At 34.9% G+C, this 20515-nt stretch overlaps 1 protein-coding gene across 1 annotated transcript in view; it reads left to right on the forward strand.

Moving 5' to 3' along the window:
* Srp54k (signal recognition particle 54k) overlaps positions 1-20312 on the forward strand; it is a 121419-nt gene extending 101107 nt beyond the window's left edge. The window contains exons 13-15 of the mRNA XM_090375601.1: positions 1573-1743; positions 15490-15585; positions 19453-20312. Of these exons, the coding sequence (XP_090231727.1) occupies positions 1573-1743; positions 15490-15585; positions 19453-19541 (356 nt within the window). The 3' untranslated portion in view covers positions 19542-20312. The remainder of the gene's footprint in view (positions 1-1572; positions 1744-15489; positions 15586-19452) is intronic.
* The last annotated feature ends 203 nt before the right edge of the window (positions 20313-20515 follow it).

The raw sequence follows: 20515 nt of genomic DNA on the forward strand, positions 1-20515 counted from the left end.
ACCTGAGCATGATCATCAACTGTTGAACCATCGATATCAAGTGGACCAATCTGATTCATCCCCTTCCTTCTAGAGTTTACATAAGTAAAGAACTCTTTGCTGTTTTTCTTTGCATCCTTTGCCAAAGATTTCTCGTAATCTGCCTTTGCCTGCCTAACCTCCTTTGTGACTTGGTTACAGACCAGCTTATATCTGTCATAGGCCTCTGTGTCACCTGTTAATTTTTATGTATCTCATGCATTTTTCTTCTCTGCTACATGTTTAATTACTTCATCTGACATTCATTTAGGCCTAAATCTTGAACAATATTTCTTAGTTGGTATGAAAAGCCTAGTAGCTTCCAAGATTAATTCTTTGAATGATTCCCATTTTGAATTTGCTGTTCGTAACATCATCAGTTGGTCCCAATGTTTAAAAACTGTCTCAGACCACCGTAGTTACCTTTACGAAAGCAAAAACCCTTCCCTTTTCCCCTGATGGTAGTTTCCTCTTTGAGTAAATCCCACTTCAGCACACTGTGATCACTGCCACCTAGTGGTTCCTTTATCTGCAAATTCTGAATGCATGAAGAATCACTACCGATAATCAGATCAAGAGTATTACTCTCTCTAGTTACCTCCCGAACATGCTGCTGTAGAAAACAATCATCCAATAAATTCACAAAAGCCTTGCTAGTGTGTGAGTGACCAGCGCACAAATTCCAGTCAATCTCTGTGAAATTAATATCCCCATTATAAGACACTAATTTACTGGCCCACTCTATATCTCATCAGATTCATTAGGCCTATAACACACACCTACTCTCATTTTTCCTTTCCCAGTGCTTATGTCACACCAAACAGACTCAACATTGCATTGTCTTCCAACATCAATTGGATGTACTTCCTTAGACGACTCCTCCCTTCTTGTCCTGTCTATCCTCTCTGTACACATAGTACTCCCCAAATTGCAGTTCTGCACTGCTTATGTCTGTGTGACACCACGTCTCTGATATCCCAACAATATCTGCCTTTTATGTCTTGACTAGCACTTCAAATTTATTAAATATACAAGTCCATAACAGCAAGTTATGGACAAATGCAAGTCCATAATAGCATTGTGTATTAGTAGAATGCAAATGGAATGATATTACCTTTAATATTTTGTCTTTTATTCTATATACTCGTAAAACATTAGTAAATAAAGTATTTATTTACTAAGTAAAGTGTATTTATGTTAAATCTGGGGGGAAAAAGGGTAGAAATTTTTTTCAGCTGTTATGTAGGTATTAAAGTTGTTGCCTGACACCTGCATTATATTGAGGTTGCACTGTAGTTGCAAATATGACCTGTCTTTGCTGCTTTCATTTGAAAATCACCCCTTTAATACCCTTTTAATTAACATGATTAAAGTCTAGATTTTAGTCTAGTCTTTGCTATGTGATTAATTGATTTTATTGATTGAAGATTGTTGCTCAGTAAAATTAATAGTGTATCAATGCACTGTTGCATTGCAAATGCCCATTGATGATTTTTATTTGGAACTATTGCTAATTTTTAGTATTTTTAAAGGAGGTTTTTGTACCCTGTATAGAACTTGATCACAGAGAAGGAGCAAAATTATTCTCCAGGCAGCCAGGTAGAATAACTAGGGTAGCAAGAGGTTCTGGAGTAACCACAAGAGAAGTTCAAGAGCTGCTTTCTCAGTACACAAAATTTGCTGCAATGGTTAAGAAGATGGGAGGTATTAAAGGTCTTTTTAAAGGTGAGAAATTGATAGATATATATTTATTTCCTATTTTAACGTTTATTAGTATTAGCAATGGCCACATGGTTCAAGGAAACCTATGGCTTATGCTGCACCAGCCAAAAAAAAAATAAAATTGAAAAACAATAAAAATAAGACCAGTTCAAGTTTGAATGACAAGTAGCCCCATCAGTTTTCATTAGTAGCAATTAAAAAGAGAGAGATATCACAGAGTTTGATTATCAACAGAATGTTTGATGATATCACAGAGTGAGTTAGATTCGACATTAATGAAACCTGCCTTTATAGGAAACTATGGAAGTTTTCATGGCTGTATATAACTTATAATAGCCAATATAACTTTTTTTTTTTGTGAGCATGTGCTGTTTGAAAAACTTTGAGGTGTGCAATATGCTACAGAAGATGAAGTGAAAATGTTATTTCATCACTGCTTTCTTTCTCTCTACAGTAGTTAATATTATTAGCAGCAAATGATGCAAGAAAGCAAGCTAATACAGCATCAGTCCAAAAATCTAATGTCATCTGTCCAGACCCTCTGATAATTTGTCCAAACCTTCCTTATTTATTTATTGAAACTACCACCTTCCACAATACCAAATGAAAATTTGTTCCAGCAGTTCATTAACTCATTAATGAGTAATGAATTAATTACTTATCTGTCAATTTCTGTCTTTTTAGTCTGGCTGAAATTACAGTCAATATAGCACCAATGAATACTTGTGAACTGATCTTTCCAATAAATATTAATAGAGGGAGTCCCTCAGCAAAGGGCCATCCCTGCAAGCTGCCATATGCCATATCTGTGAATTACTAAATGTACAATTTTTCATTGCAAACGAACCCAATTTATTGCCAAATCTGCGTCTGCTTCGTCTTTTTATTTATGGGATATACATCAAGTGATATTTTTCAACCCATCATGAAAATCATTTTTGGCCTTCTAAATAAGAAAGTGGATGTGGAGAATTCCCCCACTACTCAGCTTTCCACCATTTTCATGTTTTTAAGCATTCCTCGCACTGATCTCATTCATGAACAGGAGTTCTAATACAAAAGAAAGAACGTTTTACTTTAGTGCTTCAAATGCTTTCCTGCATTTGTTACAGCTTAAACAGGTATTTTTTGAACATTATTAATGAATGTATTAAATATTAAATTTACAGACTAACTTTTTCTCTATTTTCATTAAAGTTAATTCAAGAGTACTGACCTTCTCAAAATGACTAAGAAGACAGCATTGAATGTAACTGATAAGAAAGAGGTTTGTAGTTACAGAGAAAAATACCCTGGTAACAGCCAGCAGATGATTGCAGATCATTTTTCTGCTGTATGAAGTGAAGCAGTAAGTCAAGCGCTCTGTTGGAGACATTCTTAGTGAATAAAAGACGTGGTCGAATCAAAAAAGTAAATCAGTGAAGCAGCTTAAGGGACCGAAACATGAAAAGCTGGAGGATGAATTAGTTTTTGGATTGGACAGGTTAATGCAAGGAATGGAACGATAACTGATGAAGTAATTAGAGAGCAGGCAAAATTAATGGGAGAACAGATAGGAATCAGAGATTTTGTGTATGACAATGGTTGGTTGCATCATTTTAAGAAGCATCATCAATTGAATCAACAAAACAGATATAGAAAAAGAACTGAGGTTGATAAGGAATCAGTGGAACGATATGTCAAAAAATTTTCAATATTTTTAAAAAAATACGATCGAGACATACGAATGAAACAGCTCTCTTTTATAGAATGCAACCAAACAAAACAATATTGAGTGGTACTGTGAAAGCGTGTAAAAAATAAAAGCAACAGTCACCCTTGCATTCTGTACAAATGCAGATGGGAGTGACAAAGGGACTCTTACTGTAATTGGAAGGGCAGCAAAATGTTGATGCTTTAAGAACTTCAACCCATAAATTTATGTGAATTATAGACATAATAGTAAAACATGGATGACTTCAGTAGGAATTTGTTAGTGGCTGCAAAATTTCGACAAGGAAATGAGAATTAGAAACCTTTTCTCTTAGATAATGCTCCTTGTCACAAAACAGTGGAGCTTAGTAATGTGGTGAACAAGTTCCTACCTTCTAATTGCACAGGTTTTCTATGCTGGAATTATTAAGAGTTTTAAGCACATTATAGGTGATATCACGTGAAGAAGATAGTGGAGAGCATCAATAATGATTGTTCACCTGAATTGTCCTTGAAAGATGCATTGTATATGATCTTTTTGTAAAATAATAAGAGAAGTTTACCTCAATATAGTACATAGAATACTTTTGTATGATACTCTCCAGAAATTAAAATGAAAAAAAATCAGAAAACTTACATTAGAGTAACAAATAATTTAAAAAATAATTAAAAATCAATTTAACACAATTAAAAATAAGAAAATTAATTAAAAGAATTTAACGAAAAAATTGCAAGCTGACAACACTTTTCGACCATATGTCGTGATCACAGGAATGAAAATTGCCGAATAGGGGCGAGTATGAAACTTAAATAGGGATTATTTGTCTTCGCTCATGCGCATAAAAGCCCACGAATTGGAGATGAGATATGGCCGACGAACATTAACAGAATTTTCGTGTAATTTAATTTCTACAGTTTCTGCAATTAATAGTCACATATAATTATGTTGGACACTAAGTATTTTGGCTAACGGCGTTTTTCGTTAACGGTGTGAAAGACTAATTCTGACGCTGCTGAATGAGAAGCATGAACTAAGGCCGCATGTTGATTAACACGAATATACAAAGGAAAACGCATCGGACCTTGGTAAGACGAGTCGCAGTCACCACAAGAAATGTTGTATACCAGGTCATTAATTTGTGTTGTGAATGAGGAAAGGACTGAGCGATTGTTCAGTATAGTGTGTAATTTCCGTATTGGCCTGGCCACAATTTTAAATTCGGTATCTTTAAAGAATCTGTTAAGCTGTTTGTGCCACTGTTCAACATATGGCACAGAAATAAAGTATTTTTTGATATTACTATTGTTGGTTGGTAGTACCGTATTTCCCCATGTATAAGACGCACCATTTTTCGAAAAATTTAGAGTCTAAAAACTGGGTGCGTCTTATACAGTGGTTGTAGATTTTTTTTTACTTGCGTTTCCCACTTTTTCACACTTGTTGTCTTTGCGCTCATTGTTTCACACTTGTTACCGGCATATTAGGTTACATTTTGCCACGTTCTGCTCAGAAAAGATTTTCATACAGTTCTGAATTCAAGTTAAAAGTGATCCAGTTTGCAAAAGTGAATGGAAATCGAGCTGCTGAATATAAGTTTGGTGCTCCTCCAACTGAGAAAACAATCCAAGACTGGCTACGGGAAGAAGAAACCCTACTGAAAACGCCACGGCAGAAGAAGGCCATTAGAAGCAAGTCAGCAAAATGGCCTGATTTAGAGAGGGAATTGAAGATATGGATTGAGGAGCAAAGGGCAATTGGAATTCCTGTGTCCACAAAGATGGTTTAGCATGAGGCCAGAAGAATTGCTGATGAAAAAGAAGTTACTGATTTCAAAGGAGGACACAATTGGTGCTTCAGGTTCATGAAACGGAATGGACTAAGCATGCTTGAACGCACCAGACTTGCTCAAAAGATGCCTGAAAGCTATGAGCAGAAGGTCCTTGAATTTCATTGTTTTGTCATTATTCAATGTCGGAAGACACATCAGTTTGAGTTGGGACAGATTGCAAATATGGACAAAGTCCACCTTCAGTTTGATGTCCCAAGGAACAGAACTGTTGATAAGAAGGGGGTGAAAACTGTAACTGTGAAGACAAGTGGACATGAAAAGAGCCATTATACAGTTGTTCTAGCTTGTTGTGCCAACGGAACCAAGCTGCCTCCTATGCTGACTTTCAAATGCAAAACAATGCCAAAAGAAGACAATCCTCGAGGAGTGATTGTCCACGTTCATGACAAGGGTTGGATGGATCAGGATGGGATGAAGATCTGGTTTGAGAAAGTTTGGAACAGGAGACCAGGTGGGCTCTTACGCAAACCTGCCCTATTGGTGCTTGATCAGTTCAGGGCACACATAACAAAAAATACAAAGAAGATTGCTGCAGAGCAAAAAACAAAACTTGCCATCATACCTTGACATCCCAGCTCCAACCACTTGATGTCAGCATTAACAAACCCTTCAAAGCTGACATGGGAGATGAATGGAACCAATGGATGAAGTCTTCTGTGCATACAAGTTGTCACCCAACTTGTATGCACTTGGTCGCAAGCCCGCAACAATGTGTTAGAATTCATATGAATGCGTCTTGACCCTCCCGATAATGTTTGTAATTTGTTAACGTGTCTGTTTTTTATATCTGAGGCCTGTGCCTCCCGTTGTCACAGCTCTGGTTCATACTGTTTTATATGATCAAACTTTCATGAGATGAAGTTTCACCAGTAAGTAACTGTTGAACTCACACTGGACTTATTGAAAAAGTTTATTTAGATGAAATAGAAGATAATCCTATCTAGGAGTTGCAAATAGCCATGGATGACCTTCCAATTGTGAGTGTATCTGTGTCTCCTTAAAAATTTCTTGCAATCGAACAAGAAGAACCTGCTTTTGGAGAAATGACAACTGAGGAAATTATGGAATTAATACAAAGAAATGAGCTTTCATTTGACAGTGATAGTGAAGAAGACAAGATGAAAAGTGACAGCTAAGGAGCCTAAAGTATGTCTTCAAAAAATTTGTTGATTTCTTGAAAAGAACTCTGATGAAATAGACAATGAAATATGTTGTAGCTCTGGACATTTCTATAAGTAAAATTGATGGCAAAAAGAAAATTTAGACAAAACTGGATAAGTACGTTGAAAAAAAAATAAAAATAATAATTTCAATATATTTTTATTTGCATTGCAAAATCCTGTAATGCATAACTCACATTTTTTCAATATACTAGATCAGTGGTTGTCAACCTAGTCCCTACTGCCCACTAGTGGGCGATTCAAGCTTTCATGGTGGGCGGTGGGGGTTTTTGTCCGTTGTTACAAATTTTGTTCTTCCTCTCTATATCGAATACATTGCTAACAACTTCGCGAGTTTGACTTTTTAAAATATGCTTTTGCAATTTACTTTTGAATTCCATCTCTAAACTTTGAATATAGATAATAATTCACCTGACACTTCTCGAAGTATACTCGTGGACGAGGGTCTAAATTGAGTTACTGTGGCACCGGTGGGTGGTAAGGAAATTTTACCCTCAACAAAGATACCAAAGTGGGCGGTAGGAATTAAAAGGTTGACGACCTCCTGTACTCGATAATTATTGTAAATGAAGCAAATTTTATTTCTCATAATTATTATTAACCTTTACTTTGCATATCTGGGTAATCCCTAAATATTTTTCTATCTACATTATATTTCTTTGTATCGTTCATATGCTCTTTTTCTCTCTAGAGGAAAAAGAGAATATCTTTTTCCTCTAGAGAAAATAATATCATAATTCTTCAATTTCTTAATGCCAAAATAATTACTATATGTAGTTCTTATTGTTTGAAGTAACCCGATTTAATCGGGTTACTTCAAACAATTTGGTGCCATTGTCAGTGGTGCCAAATTGAGGTTTGATTGTGTTATTAGAAAAATGTATGCCCTGCTACTTTTAACTCCAAATTTTCCGTGAAAAACCAGTATATACCCATTATGGAATGAGGAAACAGCACAGCTGTCCTAGTTCTAAACATCCTTAATTTTTAAAATCAGGAGTTGGACCTTCATGCTGTTGCCCTGGACATAAAATGTTGCATTTTATCTGGTTTCCATTAAATTCCTCTATTCTCTACTTGAAAAGTTCTTTTTAATCAAAGACCCTGTGTTATCCTTCATTAAACTCATTTGATCAAAGAGAATATTTCGTTTTAAATTTGAGGATTAAGTAATTAGTGAAGGATTTCACGACAGAGCTTTCCCAAGGGGTTTCCTTATCAGTTGTGCCCTTTGCTGCTATTTTTATATATATATATATATATATATATATTTTTTTTTTTTATAAAAACCTGGGATTTTTATCCTATGCTGATGATGTCCTTTTCATGTGGCATATAACCTCCAACTGAAAATCCCCATCAACCCTGGGTGAAGCACAAGTTTCTTCTGCCATCACAAACTTTAATAATTATCTTACTCTCTTTAACCCGAAACTTAATTTCAGCTAAAACTCAATACATCAACTTCTCAGTAGTGCCAAGGCCAGATGTTACGTGCAGTTTTGGAATTTAAGTTTCTAGATTTTTTTAGATTCCAAACTCACCTTTAAAACCCACATAGAACATCTTAATAAATGAATATGAAATAGCTTCTGGCTTGTGAAGTTAAATCTAACAAAGATTAAAAATATGAGATTATTTTAAAATATTTGTTTTTTGGGATCATGTATTCTCTGGTCAGCATCTGCTGCCTCTAATATGAAATACATCTTCACTATAGAAACCTGAATTCTTAACCCATTAACAGCCATTGTCCCATTTATGGGACGCAATTTTTAATGAAAATAAAAATAATGGAAATTTAGAAAACTGGATTACAGGCAGCACAGTAGTTTAAAACTGATCTATAATCACGGCGTTTATTGTCAGATGGCGCTGAAATACAAAAAGTTAGGACAGAAAGCATTTACAAGTTTTTCGTTTTCAAGCATGTGTGTGTGTGTGTGTGTGTGTGTGTGTGTCATAAGAATGATAAGTGTATAAAAGTTTCTCTGTTTTTTCAAACGCTATAAGGGCTCTAGAAATATATTCTAGAATAGTTGCTTTTTGTGATTCAACTAAAAGGGTAAGCCACCTACACTATTATTTATTGTAAATTTTTTATTTATGTTGATGTCCCATTTTTAGGACATTGGCTGAAAATAACATCAGCAAGCACGTGGATGTTTCTCGAGTCAAAACAAAATTTTAGTGGTTTACCTTTGTAAAAATATTATATAACAAAGCCATGAGCGGTGGAAAGTACACTGTTAAAAAATATCTAACTACAAAAGAGATAGAGGAAATGTTTGCGGATCCAAGAAGGATGTAGAGCTGCTGGAATGAGTACAGGGAAGGGCAACAACATTAGTGAATGGAACAAAGGGTTGCTCTTACGAAGAAAGGCTTAAGTTTTGCAAATTACAGTGTCTGGAGACTAGGCACCGGCGAGGTGATCTGATAGAAGTGTATAAAGCCTTGAATGGGTTGAGCATGCTCAATGCCGATGGAATTCTTTCTCTTGTTCAGAATAATCACCTGAGAGGGCATAAATTCAAATTGAGGAAAGACTGATGTAGGATAGATATGCGGAAATTTGCCTTTAGCCAGCAGGTAGTTGGTTGGTGGAACAGACTTCCATCCCTTGTTGTGGAAGTTGATAGCCTAAATAAATTTAAGGTTCAGCTGGACAGGTATTTCGAATGAAAGTGAAGTGGAAGTTTTTTTTTTTTTGGCTGATGCTGCATAAGCTTGCTTTCTTGCATCATATGCCTCTACTAATGATAATCCTGCATTTTGGGAAGACATGGATAACGACGATGTTGATGTTCCAATCTCATTTCTTCAGATCCTGATGAGCTAACTGACACAGAGAATTTTGAAGAAAATAATCTTGAAGGAGAAGTGGAAGATGTTGCAGGTACCCTAGAGTTATTTACACCTATAAATGACGAATCTGAATTGAACAGCGATGACGACACACTGTTTGTAAAAAAACGTAAGCTGTGTAAAATGACGAACCATCTTCCGCGTAATGAAGATACATCAGGAAGCTTTTCAAGCCTATCAGAATCTCGCAATAAATACAAAAAATCAACTTCTCAAACAGTTGCAAAAACAAGTCACATAAAAGGAAAAACACCAGAGTGGACAAAGAATCAGATACAGTACACTGAGACGAACAGTTTATCCCAAAATAATTTTGAAAATGTTACATCTGTGTTATACGGTAAAACAGCAGTTGAAATTTTTGAAGAGTTTTTCTCTCAAGGCATTATTGATCATATAGTAGAGCAAAGCACATTGTATGCACAACAAAAAAATGACCCAAATTTTTTGCTTAGTGCTGATGAATTGAGAAGTTTTATTGGGGTTCTATTGTTTAGTGGTTATCACAAACTTCCTCAAGAGGACGTGTATTGGGAACAAGCCCCGGATGCTGGTATACCTTTAGTATACAATGCGATGCCAAGAAGACGAAATAAAAAAGTATCTCCATTTGGTGGACAATTCATGCCTCGATATAAATGACAAAATGTTCAAAGTACGACCATATTTTGATATGCTAAAGCAAAACTTTTTAAAATTTGGCGTGCTTCACGCCCATTTATCAATAGATGAAATGATTCAATATTATGGACAACATTCTGCAAAAATGTTTATGCGCAGAAAACCAATCGAATTTGGTTACAAACTCTGGTGTTTATGTAGTTCAAGCGGTTATTTAAATAATTTTGAAACATATTGTGGCAAAAGTGAGAAAATGGAGGGACTGTTGGGAGTTTGAGTTATTACAAACCTAATTTCACCAATACCTGCTGACCAATATGAAAAACATTAACTGTTTTTCGACAATTTCTTCACCAGCCATGAAATAATGTGCCACCTTAGAGAGCTGAGAATGATTTTGAAAGCAACTGGAACAGCTCGAGAAAACCGAACACAAAAGTGTCCTTTGATTTCTAGCAAGCAAATGGAAAAAGAGAAGGATCGGGGCTATTTTGATTATAGATTCGACCAATCAAATGAAGTACTTGTGCTAAAATGGAATGATAATAAACCGGTTTCACTTGCCACTAATTACAGTTGCATTGAGCCATTAGGACAAACTAGACGTTACTCCCGTAAAGACAGAAAGCAAATTCAAATTCCTATACCAAAGGCCATACAAGAATATAATTCACATATGGGTGGAGTGGACATGTTAGATAAAAAAGTTTCACTTTATAGAATCAGAATTCGTTCAAAAAAAATGGTGGTGGCTATTATTAACACAACTCCTAGATATATGCATTGTCAACACTTGGAGATTGTATCAAATTACAAATTCTCAAAAAAATGTATCGCTTCTGGATGTATGCAGGAAAGTAGTGTTGAAGAAGAAGTTGTTTTAATGCCTTTCTAAAACAACTTCTTCTGCTTCAAAAGTCTAAACTTCTAGGTGGATGAGTGAGCTTGGACGTGAGATTTGATGGCAATGGACATTTGGTAGTTCCAATAACGACACAACGAAGATGTGCTTTATGTGGTAAAAAAACAGACTTTGTAACAAATGTGATGTTCCCCTACATGACATACGTTTTGTTCTCTTTCACACAAAATGACTTTTTTATTATTATATGTTTGATACATAGTGTAAAACACCATTGTTTGATTTTGAATAAAAAAAAATTTTTTTTCCCTAATATTTCCTATTCTCAGCCAACGTCCCAAAAATGGGAAGTACTTTTTTTCTGTAACCAGGGAGTTTTTTAAATAAAATTTTTTTACAATGTCTTTGTTTGAATGCTTTTAGCTGATATTAAGCGAGAAAATGGTGTTTTTCTTTTAAATTCAATTATGGCTGGTAATGGGTTAAGTGGGCCTGCAAACATGCTCATTTTACCACCTCCATGTCCAGACCTCCAACTTCTTTGAGGATTTTAAATTTCCTTTCTTGCTGTAAGATTAAAAATACCAAGAAAATCCAAGATGCTAACTCTTAATTCTCCTGTCATTGGTTTCACCATGAAACCAATGACAGAAAAATTAAGCCATGTTAACATCTTGGATTTTGTTGGAATTAGGTTCCATCAGCCTGTCTCCAACACTCACCTAAGATAACTTCAATTGTAAGTTGACTGGCAAAATTTGATTGCCATTCACCAAACTCTGCACGAAGGTCAAGGTTATTGTGGACAGTCTTGATCTTGATGCAGACTAGTGTTCACAAAATAAAGAATACATGGGTAGATTCATATAAGAAAGTTTTCATGCAAAAACTGAATTTTTCTTTCTGTTAAGTTTATAACCAATCATCTAAACCTCTAATTTCAGTCATGTGACTTGTTACCTTTCCTTATATATAAAGGCTTTGCTAGTCAGTATTCTGGAATCTCCTGGTTGATCTTATGTACTGAAGTTGGGATTTTCAAAGAGTGTTATTATCAGCATGCATACCTAAATGACATTTTTCTGAAGAGCTTGACATGTCAACTATAATTCTGAATGCTTCCTGTTGTATCATCACCCACAAATCCTTCAGTGTATATGGTTTATGAGAGTACAATCATTCAGATATTCCTAAGCACAAAAGTGTGTAGGGGTACGAGGCTTATAGACCTTCAGGAAGGGTATTCAAAAGCATTTCTTTCTGTGAAATTCACTGTCCAGATTAACATCAGAACGAAAATGTGGAGGTGCACCATCCTGTTGAAAGTATACCAATGTATTCAGAAACACATTTTTTCTTATTGCAGGAACTGCATCTTCATTAACATTTTCAAAATAACCCTGCCTAATAACAGTATCATTGGATCTGTAAAGTGCAGTTATCCCGTGAGAGCAGAGTCCCATCCACATGCACTTATTTCTGGCAGGTTAACATCTTTCTACAGAGTGAGCCAAAGGTTGTCATTGGCCAATTAAACATAGTTTTGGTAATTCAAGTGACCATTTAATTTGAATTTAACTTCATCTGACGCATATGATTACATCTTGAAAATCACCAGTTTCACTATTCTTCTGACCATACCACTCTCAAACTTGTACTCATTGATCAGGATCATCTTCCTGAATTCCATGCAGTAACTGAGATATGGAAGGTTATTTGAACTAACACTCAATTGACTAAATGCAGTTCTTGAGAACACTGTCTCATGACTTATTGGTGACTTTAGTAGTTGTATGCACTTATCTAATGGTGTGGAAGTTTCAGCACTTCAAAAGAAGTACAAAGTTTTAAACACGGGAAATAAAAATGCCAAAATTTATATTTGGAGGGATTGAATTAAAAACAGTTGTTGATTTTAATTAAGATTTGGGGGTTATGATCCAGGCAGGCATGAATTTCCCTGTGTGGTGCAGTGCATGATCCATGTTACCTTTTTGATGATTTATCAAACAATTGCTTCTGATAGCTTATAACTTTACTGCACAAGGTAAGCACTTGGAGTACTGTATGCAGATATTGGAGGCCATATCAAAAAATAGATATTTTCTCGAAAAAGCTGAAAGGTGAGATTGACAAAAGGGCACCCATATGAGGAGAGACTTTGAATATGTGGTCTTTTAGAGTTTGGTAACTAGGCACCATACTATTGCTAATTCTAATATTTATTCTTCAATACACCTTAATAGAATGTCATTGCTAGTCTTTCTTCACAAATTCTTACTGATCAGCAGAATCCGATACTCTGACACCTTTTAGTCACTTGAAGACTTGAAAACATATTTTCCCTTTCTTGCAGAAAGCCAACTTATATTACATTTTGTAGTGGTACAACTCATAAATATATGTTGATATGATTAAAAAAAAAAAAAGAAGATTTCTACTGTTCTACCCCGAGTAGATCTGTTTAGGAGGATAATTCCTTTTTCTGAGATACTTGTCTCTGTTTATGAATTGAGTTTGGCACATCATGGCCACAGTAGTCAATGTCATTAAAACTCCAAAACAAACTTCATTTTTTTCTTAAAAAAGAGAAATAATAGTTTTAAAGTTGCAATACTTTCACTTATAGTTTCAAAGATTCAATACTTTCACAGAGGATTCTCTGCGGAAGTACAGGCACTCCCTGGCTTATGTAATACTTGACTTATGGAAATTCAACTTTACGTAAGTTTTTCCCGGCCGGTGCAAACTTAAAAAAAAAAAAAAAAACTGTGATAACGTATTTTGCATCTCATTCAAATAAATGGAGGTATTGTGAAAATATCATAATGTGAACCAAATAACACATTTTTTTTTTGGTAATTCGTTCCAAGACCTTGGAAGTTTAAATTTTCGCTATATAATTAAGCTGTTTATCTCTCTAAAAGGTCATTTTTGTAATGAAAATTGCACTACCTTCATCATGTGTTCCATTATAAGAATCAATTTTGAATGCATTTGTGATATTTTTCTAAAATACATTACTGGAGGTCACAACCATAAAAAAACAATAAAAACAATTTGCACCTTTGGGTTTATTGGGCTTTTCTGTTAGCACAATCTGTTATAAATGGGTAGTAAACTCGATCTTATTGCATTTGTGATAATACCGATAACTGGAATTGTGTAGGTTATTATGGTGAAATGTGTTTCCCCTTCACTGAAATCTTCAATCATATAATAAACAAATAAATTTTCAGAATCTTCTCTTCATTCCTATTTACTTATTACAATGGTGAAGGGAAAGCGACCAATGAAAAGAAAGTGCAAGTGGTGGCAGGGCTAGGAAACAAAACAAAATTGATTTAGAAATGAAGATGATTAAGAAGTACGAAGCAGGACAAAGTTTGTCATCTATTGCATAGGAATTAGGTCTCGCTGCTTCAACAGGGAATACTATTTTAAAGGACAGTGCGCGTATAAAAGAAAAAAAAAGGATCAACGCATTTAAGATCAAGTGTTCAGATGCTATATCAAAGATGGAAAAGCTGTTAATAATATGGATGGAAAATCAGATTCAGATGAATGCCCGAGTCTAATGGCCATTCAAGCAAAAGCAAGAAGTATTTATGAAGACATTAAAGATAAGTATAGCAAACCACAAGCCAAGTTCGTGGCAAGCAATGGCTGGTTTAATAGGTTCAAGCATTGGGCTGGTTTAATAGGTTCAAGCATTGGCTGGTTTAATAGGTTCAAGCATTGGGCTGGTTTAATAGGTTCAAGCATTGGGCTGGTTTAATAGGTTCAAGCATTGGGCTGGTTTAATAGGTTCAAGCATTGGGCTGGTTTAATAGGTTCAAGCATTGGGCTGGTTTAATAGGTTCAAGCATTGGGCTGGTTTAATAGGTTCAAGCATTGGGCTGGTTTAATAGGTTAAAGCATTGGGCTGGTTTCCAAAACATTAAAATGTGCAGTGAAGTTTCCACTGCCGATTCTGCTGCTACAGAGAAACTTTGTGATGTGTTGGAAAAAACTCCTTCTAAATCTCTGCAGTGGCGTGCTTATCAGCTGGATAGTTAATTCTGACAACAATGCTCGAAAGGTAAAACTTGCTGATGTCATGCCTGTCTCCTCTATCTTTTTGTAATTTTATAATTTTGTACACTTATGTAATTTTTCCTGTGTATGAGAAAAAAAAAATTAATAAATAATTCTGTTTACATGTTCGTCGAACATTTCTTTTTTGCTTCAATCAAATTCAGTGCACATAGTTGCGAGTGCTGCATAAGCATTTAGGGAAATTCTGACTTACTTAAAATTCGACTTATGTAGAGTTCCGCAGAACATAACCCTTCGGGGAGTAGCTGTATTGAATCTTTGAAACTATAAGGTTCTGAGACTCAGTTCCTGTTGCACATTGTGGAAATGGAATTTCTAGTTTTTGTCCTTTGGAACCAGAATTAGCTGATCTTGGGTGCAGGCCACCCTTTTGAAACATATTTTCAGACATGAGATACTGAAGCCATTTATTTGTTTTAGTGTTTGTGTAATGGAATTGCACATTATGATATTTTATTATTATTATTATTTTTTTTCTGGTGGTGGGAATCAATGTCTATGAATTTAATTACTAGGTGAAAGTTTTACAAATGTTTGGTTCTTCATAGGTATTTAATGATTAATTTTTTTTTATCAGGTGGTGACATGGCAAAGAATGTTAATCCTGCACAAATTGCCAAACTTAATCAACACATGGCTAAAATGATGGATCCAAGAGTACTGCAACAAATGGGTTAGTAGAATTTGTTTCCATGTCTTTAAACCTTCTAACTGTACCGTAATTAATGTGCTTACTAAAAAGTTTACAGCATTTACTATCCAAAAATGAATTGTATTTTAATATGGTTGTGGAAGAACATATTTTCCAGCAAAGTGTGAAAAGCTCATAATGAGCAACTACATCAGTACCATCTAATACTTGTGGATGGGCAACCTGGAGTCTCAAGAGAGGTAATTGTTAGGAGAGGCCCCTAATTGATGTGTAATTCCTTATCAGTGTAAATTCTTAACCCTTTCTTGTCATATACACTGCCCTACCATTAATGTCCAAACACTCCTCCATTGATATTTGGTCATGTCCTATCCAAGCACTGTGTTAGACAGCATATAAATATGCTTTGTAGGTTTTTGAGGAGACAGTATTATGATTGTTAATGCAAGATGCCACAATCAGTGGAGTTAACAGATTTACAATGTGGAATGATTACGTGATGTGCTACTTATGCAATTGGTTTTTACTTGACATTTCAACAACTGGTAATGTGCTTTTTGCAAATGGAAGTGGACTGGTGCTGCAACCATTGTGAAACAACCTGGAAAACCTCCCAGGCTGACAGAACATGACAGGAGAGCTGTGCAAAGAATTGTCGGCTTGGAACATAGGTTGATGTTGTTGTAGCGTACACACACACACACACACACACACACACACACACACACACACACACACAGTCCCCCAGTAAAATGACTGGGATGCAATGCACCACCAGGACAGTATATAAGATGCTGCAGTGATATGGGTAATTGTGATTGTGCAGCCATCCACAATCCATTAATCATCCCGACTAATGCCAGATGCTATCTAACTTGGTGTCCCACCATTCTTTGACCATAGACCAGTGGAAAGCTGTTTCTTGTGGTCTGGCCTGGGACCACGAATGTTGAGATCTAGACGTCCTGGACAATAATGCATTATCTATTGTGGCAGTATGTTGGGGAAGGCCAATACCTGTATCAGCAGGACAGTGCTCCACGTCATACTGTTTGCATTGTGGCAAACTGGCTTGATGACATAAGCATTGAAAAGTTGGACTGGCCAGCCCCAAGCTTTGATGTAAATCGTATAGAATTATTTGGTGCATGTGAGGAAAGACTTCCCAAAAAATGAGCTGAACTGGTTGCTACTTTGAAGGCTGAATAGTAGAGGCTGTCATAAAGGCTAAAGGTTTCAGCACATATTAGCTTTCCTGTAAATATAAAGGTGTTCAGATACTAATGGTAGGGCAGTTTGTGTAGCACAGTAAAAAAGTATACTGTCAAAAAATGAACTATTGCAACACTTTATAAACCATAATAGATATTTTGATAAATAAGCATCAAAAACCCTATGTACAGTGAGTGAAAACAAGGATTACAAATTTGCCTTCCTAAAACTGTTGATGTTAAGTCATAAGGAGGAATCTCTAATCCAGTGTTTGATGTTTCCTGCTTCCTCTCCATTCCCTTTAGCCCTGTTGTTAAGAAGAGTTTAAACCTTACTTTTGAAAAGCCTATTCTACAGTTCCCCTATATTTCTTTTTAATGCAACATGATAGTAACCCTTTGCTATTTTGCATTAAAAGGCTTCTTTAATTCTTCCTTTTTCAACCCCCACTCCATTATGATAAAGTTCCTATTGCTATATACCTAGTGGGCATACTCTAGTCCAGTGGTGTCCAACCTTTTCCCTGTACAGGGACTACAGTTTTGTTTTGCGGGCCGCACTGAGTGATTTGAGAAAAATTAGTGTTACATTTTCCATATCTTGTTACATGTTAGAGGAAGGTTTTATTTTTATGTTAATGTTTTTTATTTTTTAGATTTTATTAAAATTATAAAAATGACTTAAAAAAAAAAAAACCTTACTTTTGCTTTTAAATGCTCACTTTAGAAAATTTACAACCTGAAAAGGATCACTGCTAAGGTGAATAAATAATAATGACACATCTAAAATTGAAAATATTCAAAAACTTTATTAAGTACAATATGCAATAACATTTACTGAACAAAACTTGAAAATTTTGGTTGATAATTTACAAAATTTAAAATGCCGTTTTAGTTCACTTTCTGTGCGGGCCACATAAAAATTATTAATGGGCCTTAGGTTGAACACCACTGCCCTAGTGCATATCCTTTGGTGTTTAATTTAGCTATATTTGTTATGTTCTTCTATAATCTTTAAAATCTCCATCTCACCTACGTATACCTTGCCACATTCATACTTATTTTTGTATATTGAATGTCTTATATTATGATGTGTGTTAGATCTTTCTGAACAACCTTCCCATTTTATTAAATGGCTTAAAGATTACCATACTTTTTTTGCAGACTGTTTTTTTGCCGATAATATTTATGTATGAAATTGTCTATGTTGCATTATTGTTTTCATTTGAATATTTTTCTATGGTTCTATTAATTAAAACAATTACATTTTAGATGTTTTGCTCCTATAGGCTAATTACACAGGACAATAAATTTTAAGCTTTTGACTATTTTTCCCTTCCAAAATGTACATCTTGTGAATTTTGTGTAGCCACAACTGAAATTTCTGCTGATGTGCCACTTGGGTTTATACTACTTAAGAGAAGTTCCACATTCTCATAGGATTCTTTCACATGGAAATGAAGACCGAATGGGATGTGTGTTTCCATTCCTGAATGGCACACTTTGAGATTTTATTTTTGCGAGTCTATGAAAAGCCTCCATTCTTCTAGTTATGTTCTTTTCCAAGGATATCAAGCAGTCCAATATTACAGTAGCAAAATATAAAGAAAGATCTGTTTTGTTCACAAAATACAAATACAGCTGTACCTTTCTGTAGTAAATTCCATTCCTTCAGCCTAGAATCCCAAAATCTAAATCTGTACTTTAAGGCAGATTTAAATCATGCATATGATCATTTAATTCACTTTGGGTGTGGACTCATATAAACTGTTTCTGTTTGGTCATCTGTATTTTCTTCTTCTAGGGATCAGATCATTGTGGCTGGTGGGATTTTTTTTTTTTATAAACACCCCTTCCACACCTAGGAACAGCAAACAGTAATACTTTATTTTCTAGCCAGGCTCTGAGATTCCCCCTTCTTGTCTGATCAGTTTATTGTGGTAAACTCATGCTGGTTGACTTGTCTGGGAGGTTTTCTTTCTGTATCCAAGAGTAGTCTAGAAACTGCTGCACACTGGCCATATTTCTATTTTAAAAAAAATTTCAGCATTATTTGCATGAACATAAAGCAACAGTAAGCTTATTTGATATGAATACATTTAAGCTGGTACCTGCTGGAATGTATCTGGGTAACTATATAATGTATTTTTTACCTTTGTTTCTTGTATGTGGAAAAGGATTGTGTAATGGTTATGTAGTGCTGTGAATACTATTTATTCTGGCATATAAGTGGATCTTTGAAGTGCTAAACAAATATTTTAAAATTTTGAGGGTGATTTATATGCTGGGTGTAAAAATCCTCAACTTGAATTAAAGGTGTATGTTTAGGGTTAGAAAGAGATGAATTAAAACCAGTGTATTTATATTTACACAAATGTGCATTGTTGCTCATCTTTTAAAACCCAGAAATTTGTCTTCATCAGATAAAAATATTCAGTGGGAATTATGGTTTTTATAAAATAAACTTTTGTGGTTGCCAAATTTTTATAGTAAATGTACTTCCATATTGAGGCACTGAACAGGCAACAACTGAAGCTTTAGTGCTGTTGCTTGTAAGTTTTGTGACTTACATAAAGGAGTCTACAAAATATGTAGCTATTTGTAATGTATGTATATACTTGCTGCTTTCATTTGTTATCTTACAGTTTACTAATGTTTCACTTTTCATAATTTGCAGGAGGAATTTCTGGTCTTCAGAGCATGATGAGGCAATTACAAGGTGCTGCTTCTGGCAATTTAAGTCACATGATGGGTATGGGCAAGTGACAAAGGGATTGAATAAATCTGTTGTGAAAACAGTGACATTAGACCCTTCCTGTGTGATATGGTTCAATTCAGGAACTGAAATTTATTGATTTCTCTGGGAACGTGAGACAAGGAAGTGTTTCTTACTTTTGTATTGATTTCATTTTTTGTGATGATTGAAGGTACCTCTTAAACTCAATTTGGTTTATAACACAAACTGTGATTATAAATTGGAAACTTGACTTACAGTACACACCAGGATAACATTTTTACAGTCAGGAACAGACATTTGTTTTTACTTCAAAAAGGGGTACAATATATCTGGCACTTTCATATAGTGATTATTTTTTAATGCTTACTCCTTCATCAAGGACAGAAACCATATCCCTGCTAGTTGTAAGCAATTCAGTTATTACGGACTTCTTGTTTTGACTTGAAGAGTGTCTATTTGTAAATTGTGAAAAAGAAATGGGTGCAAAATAATTTGTAATAAGGACAAATATATATACGTACATATATATATATATATATATTTAAGGCATTGTAAATTTCATCAACTGCTATGATGTATCTCCAGGAAGGAAGAACCGTTGGTTATTACCAATAGTTTTATAATACTGTGCAGATTCATTCTGCTTTTGTACAATGTTTTATTAGGTACATAAGGAAACTGTACATGATGGCAATGGGTTACTCGGTGTAAGGTATTACATCTGAATAAAATGTACATAATATCTTAGCTTCATAACACCAGCCTTTGTTTTATATTTAACTACTTTGACTTCTATAAATTGTAAAAGGTTCTCATAACTTTCATATTTTGTTAGATGGTCCCTTACATTATCAGATAAGAAATGTGCATATATTTATGCATGCATATCTCCATATTTGCAATATTAAAAGATTGCTTTTTTTACAGTGTTGACTCTTATTTAACTTTGAAGGTTATACTATTTATGGTATTGACAAAAACATGAGTGAAAGACCTACTTAAT

The sequence above is a fragment of the Mastigoproctus giganteus genome, chromosome 6 (assembly GCF_048544385.1).
Source record: "Mastigoproctus giganteus isolate SK-2022 chromosome 6, ASM4854438v1, whole genome shotgun sequence".
NCBI classification, from domain to species: Eukaryota; Metazoa; Arthropoda; class Arachnida; order Uropygi; family Thelyphonidae; genus Mastigoproctus; species Mastigoproctus giganteus.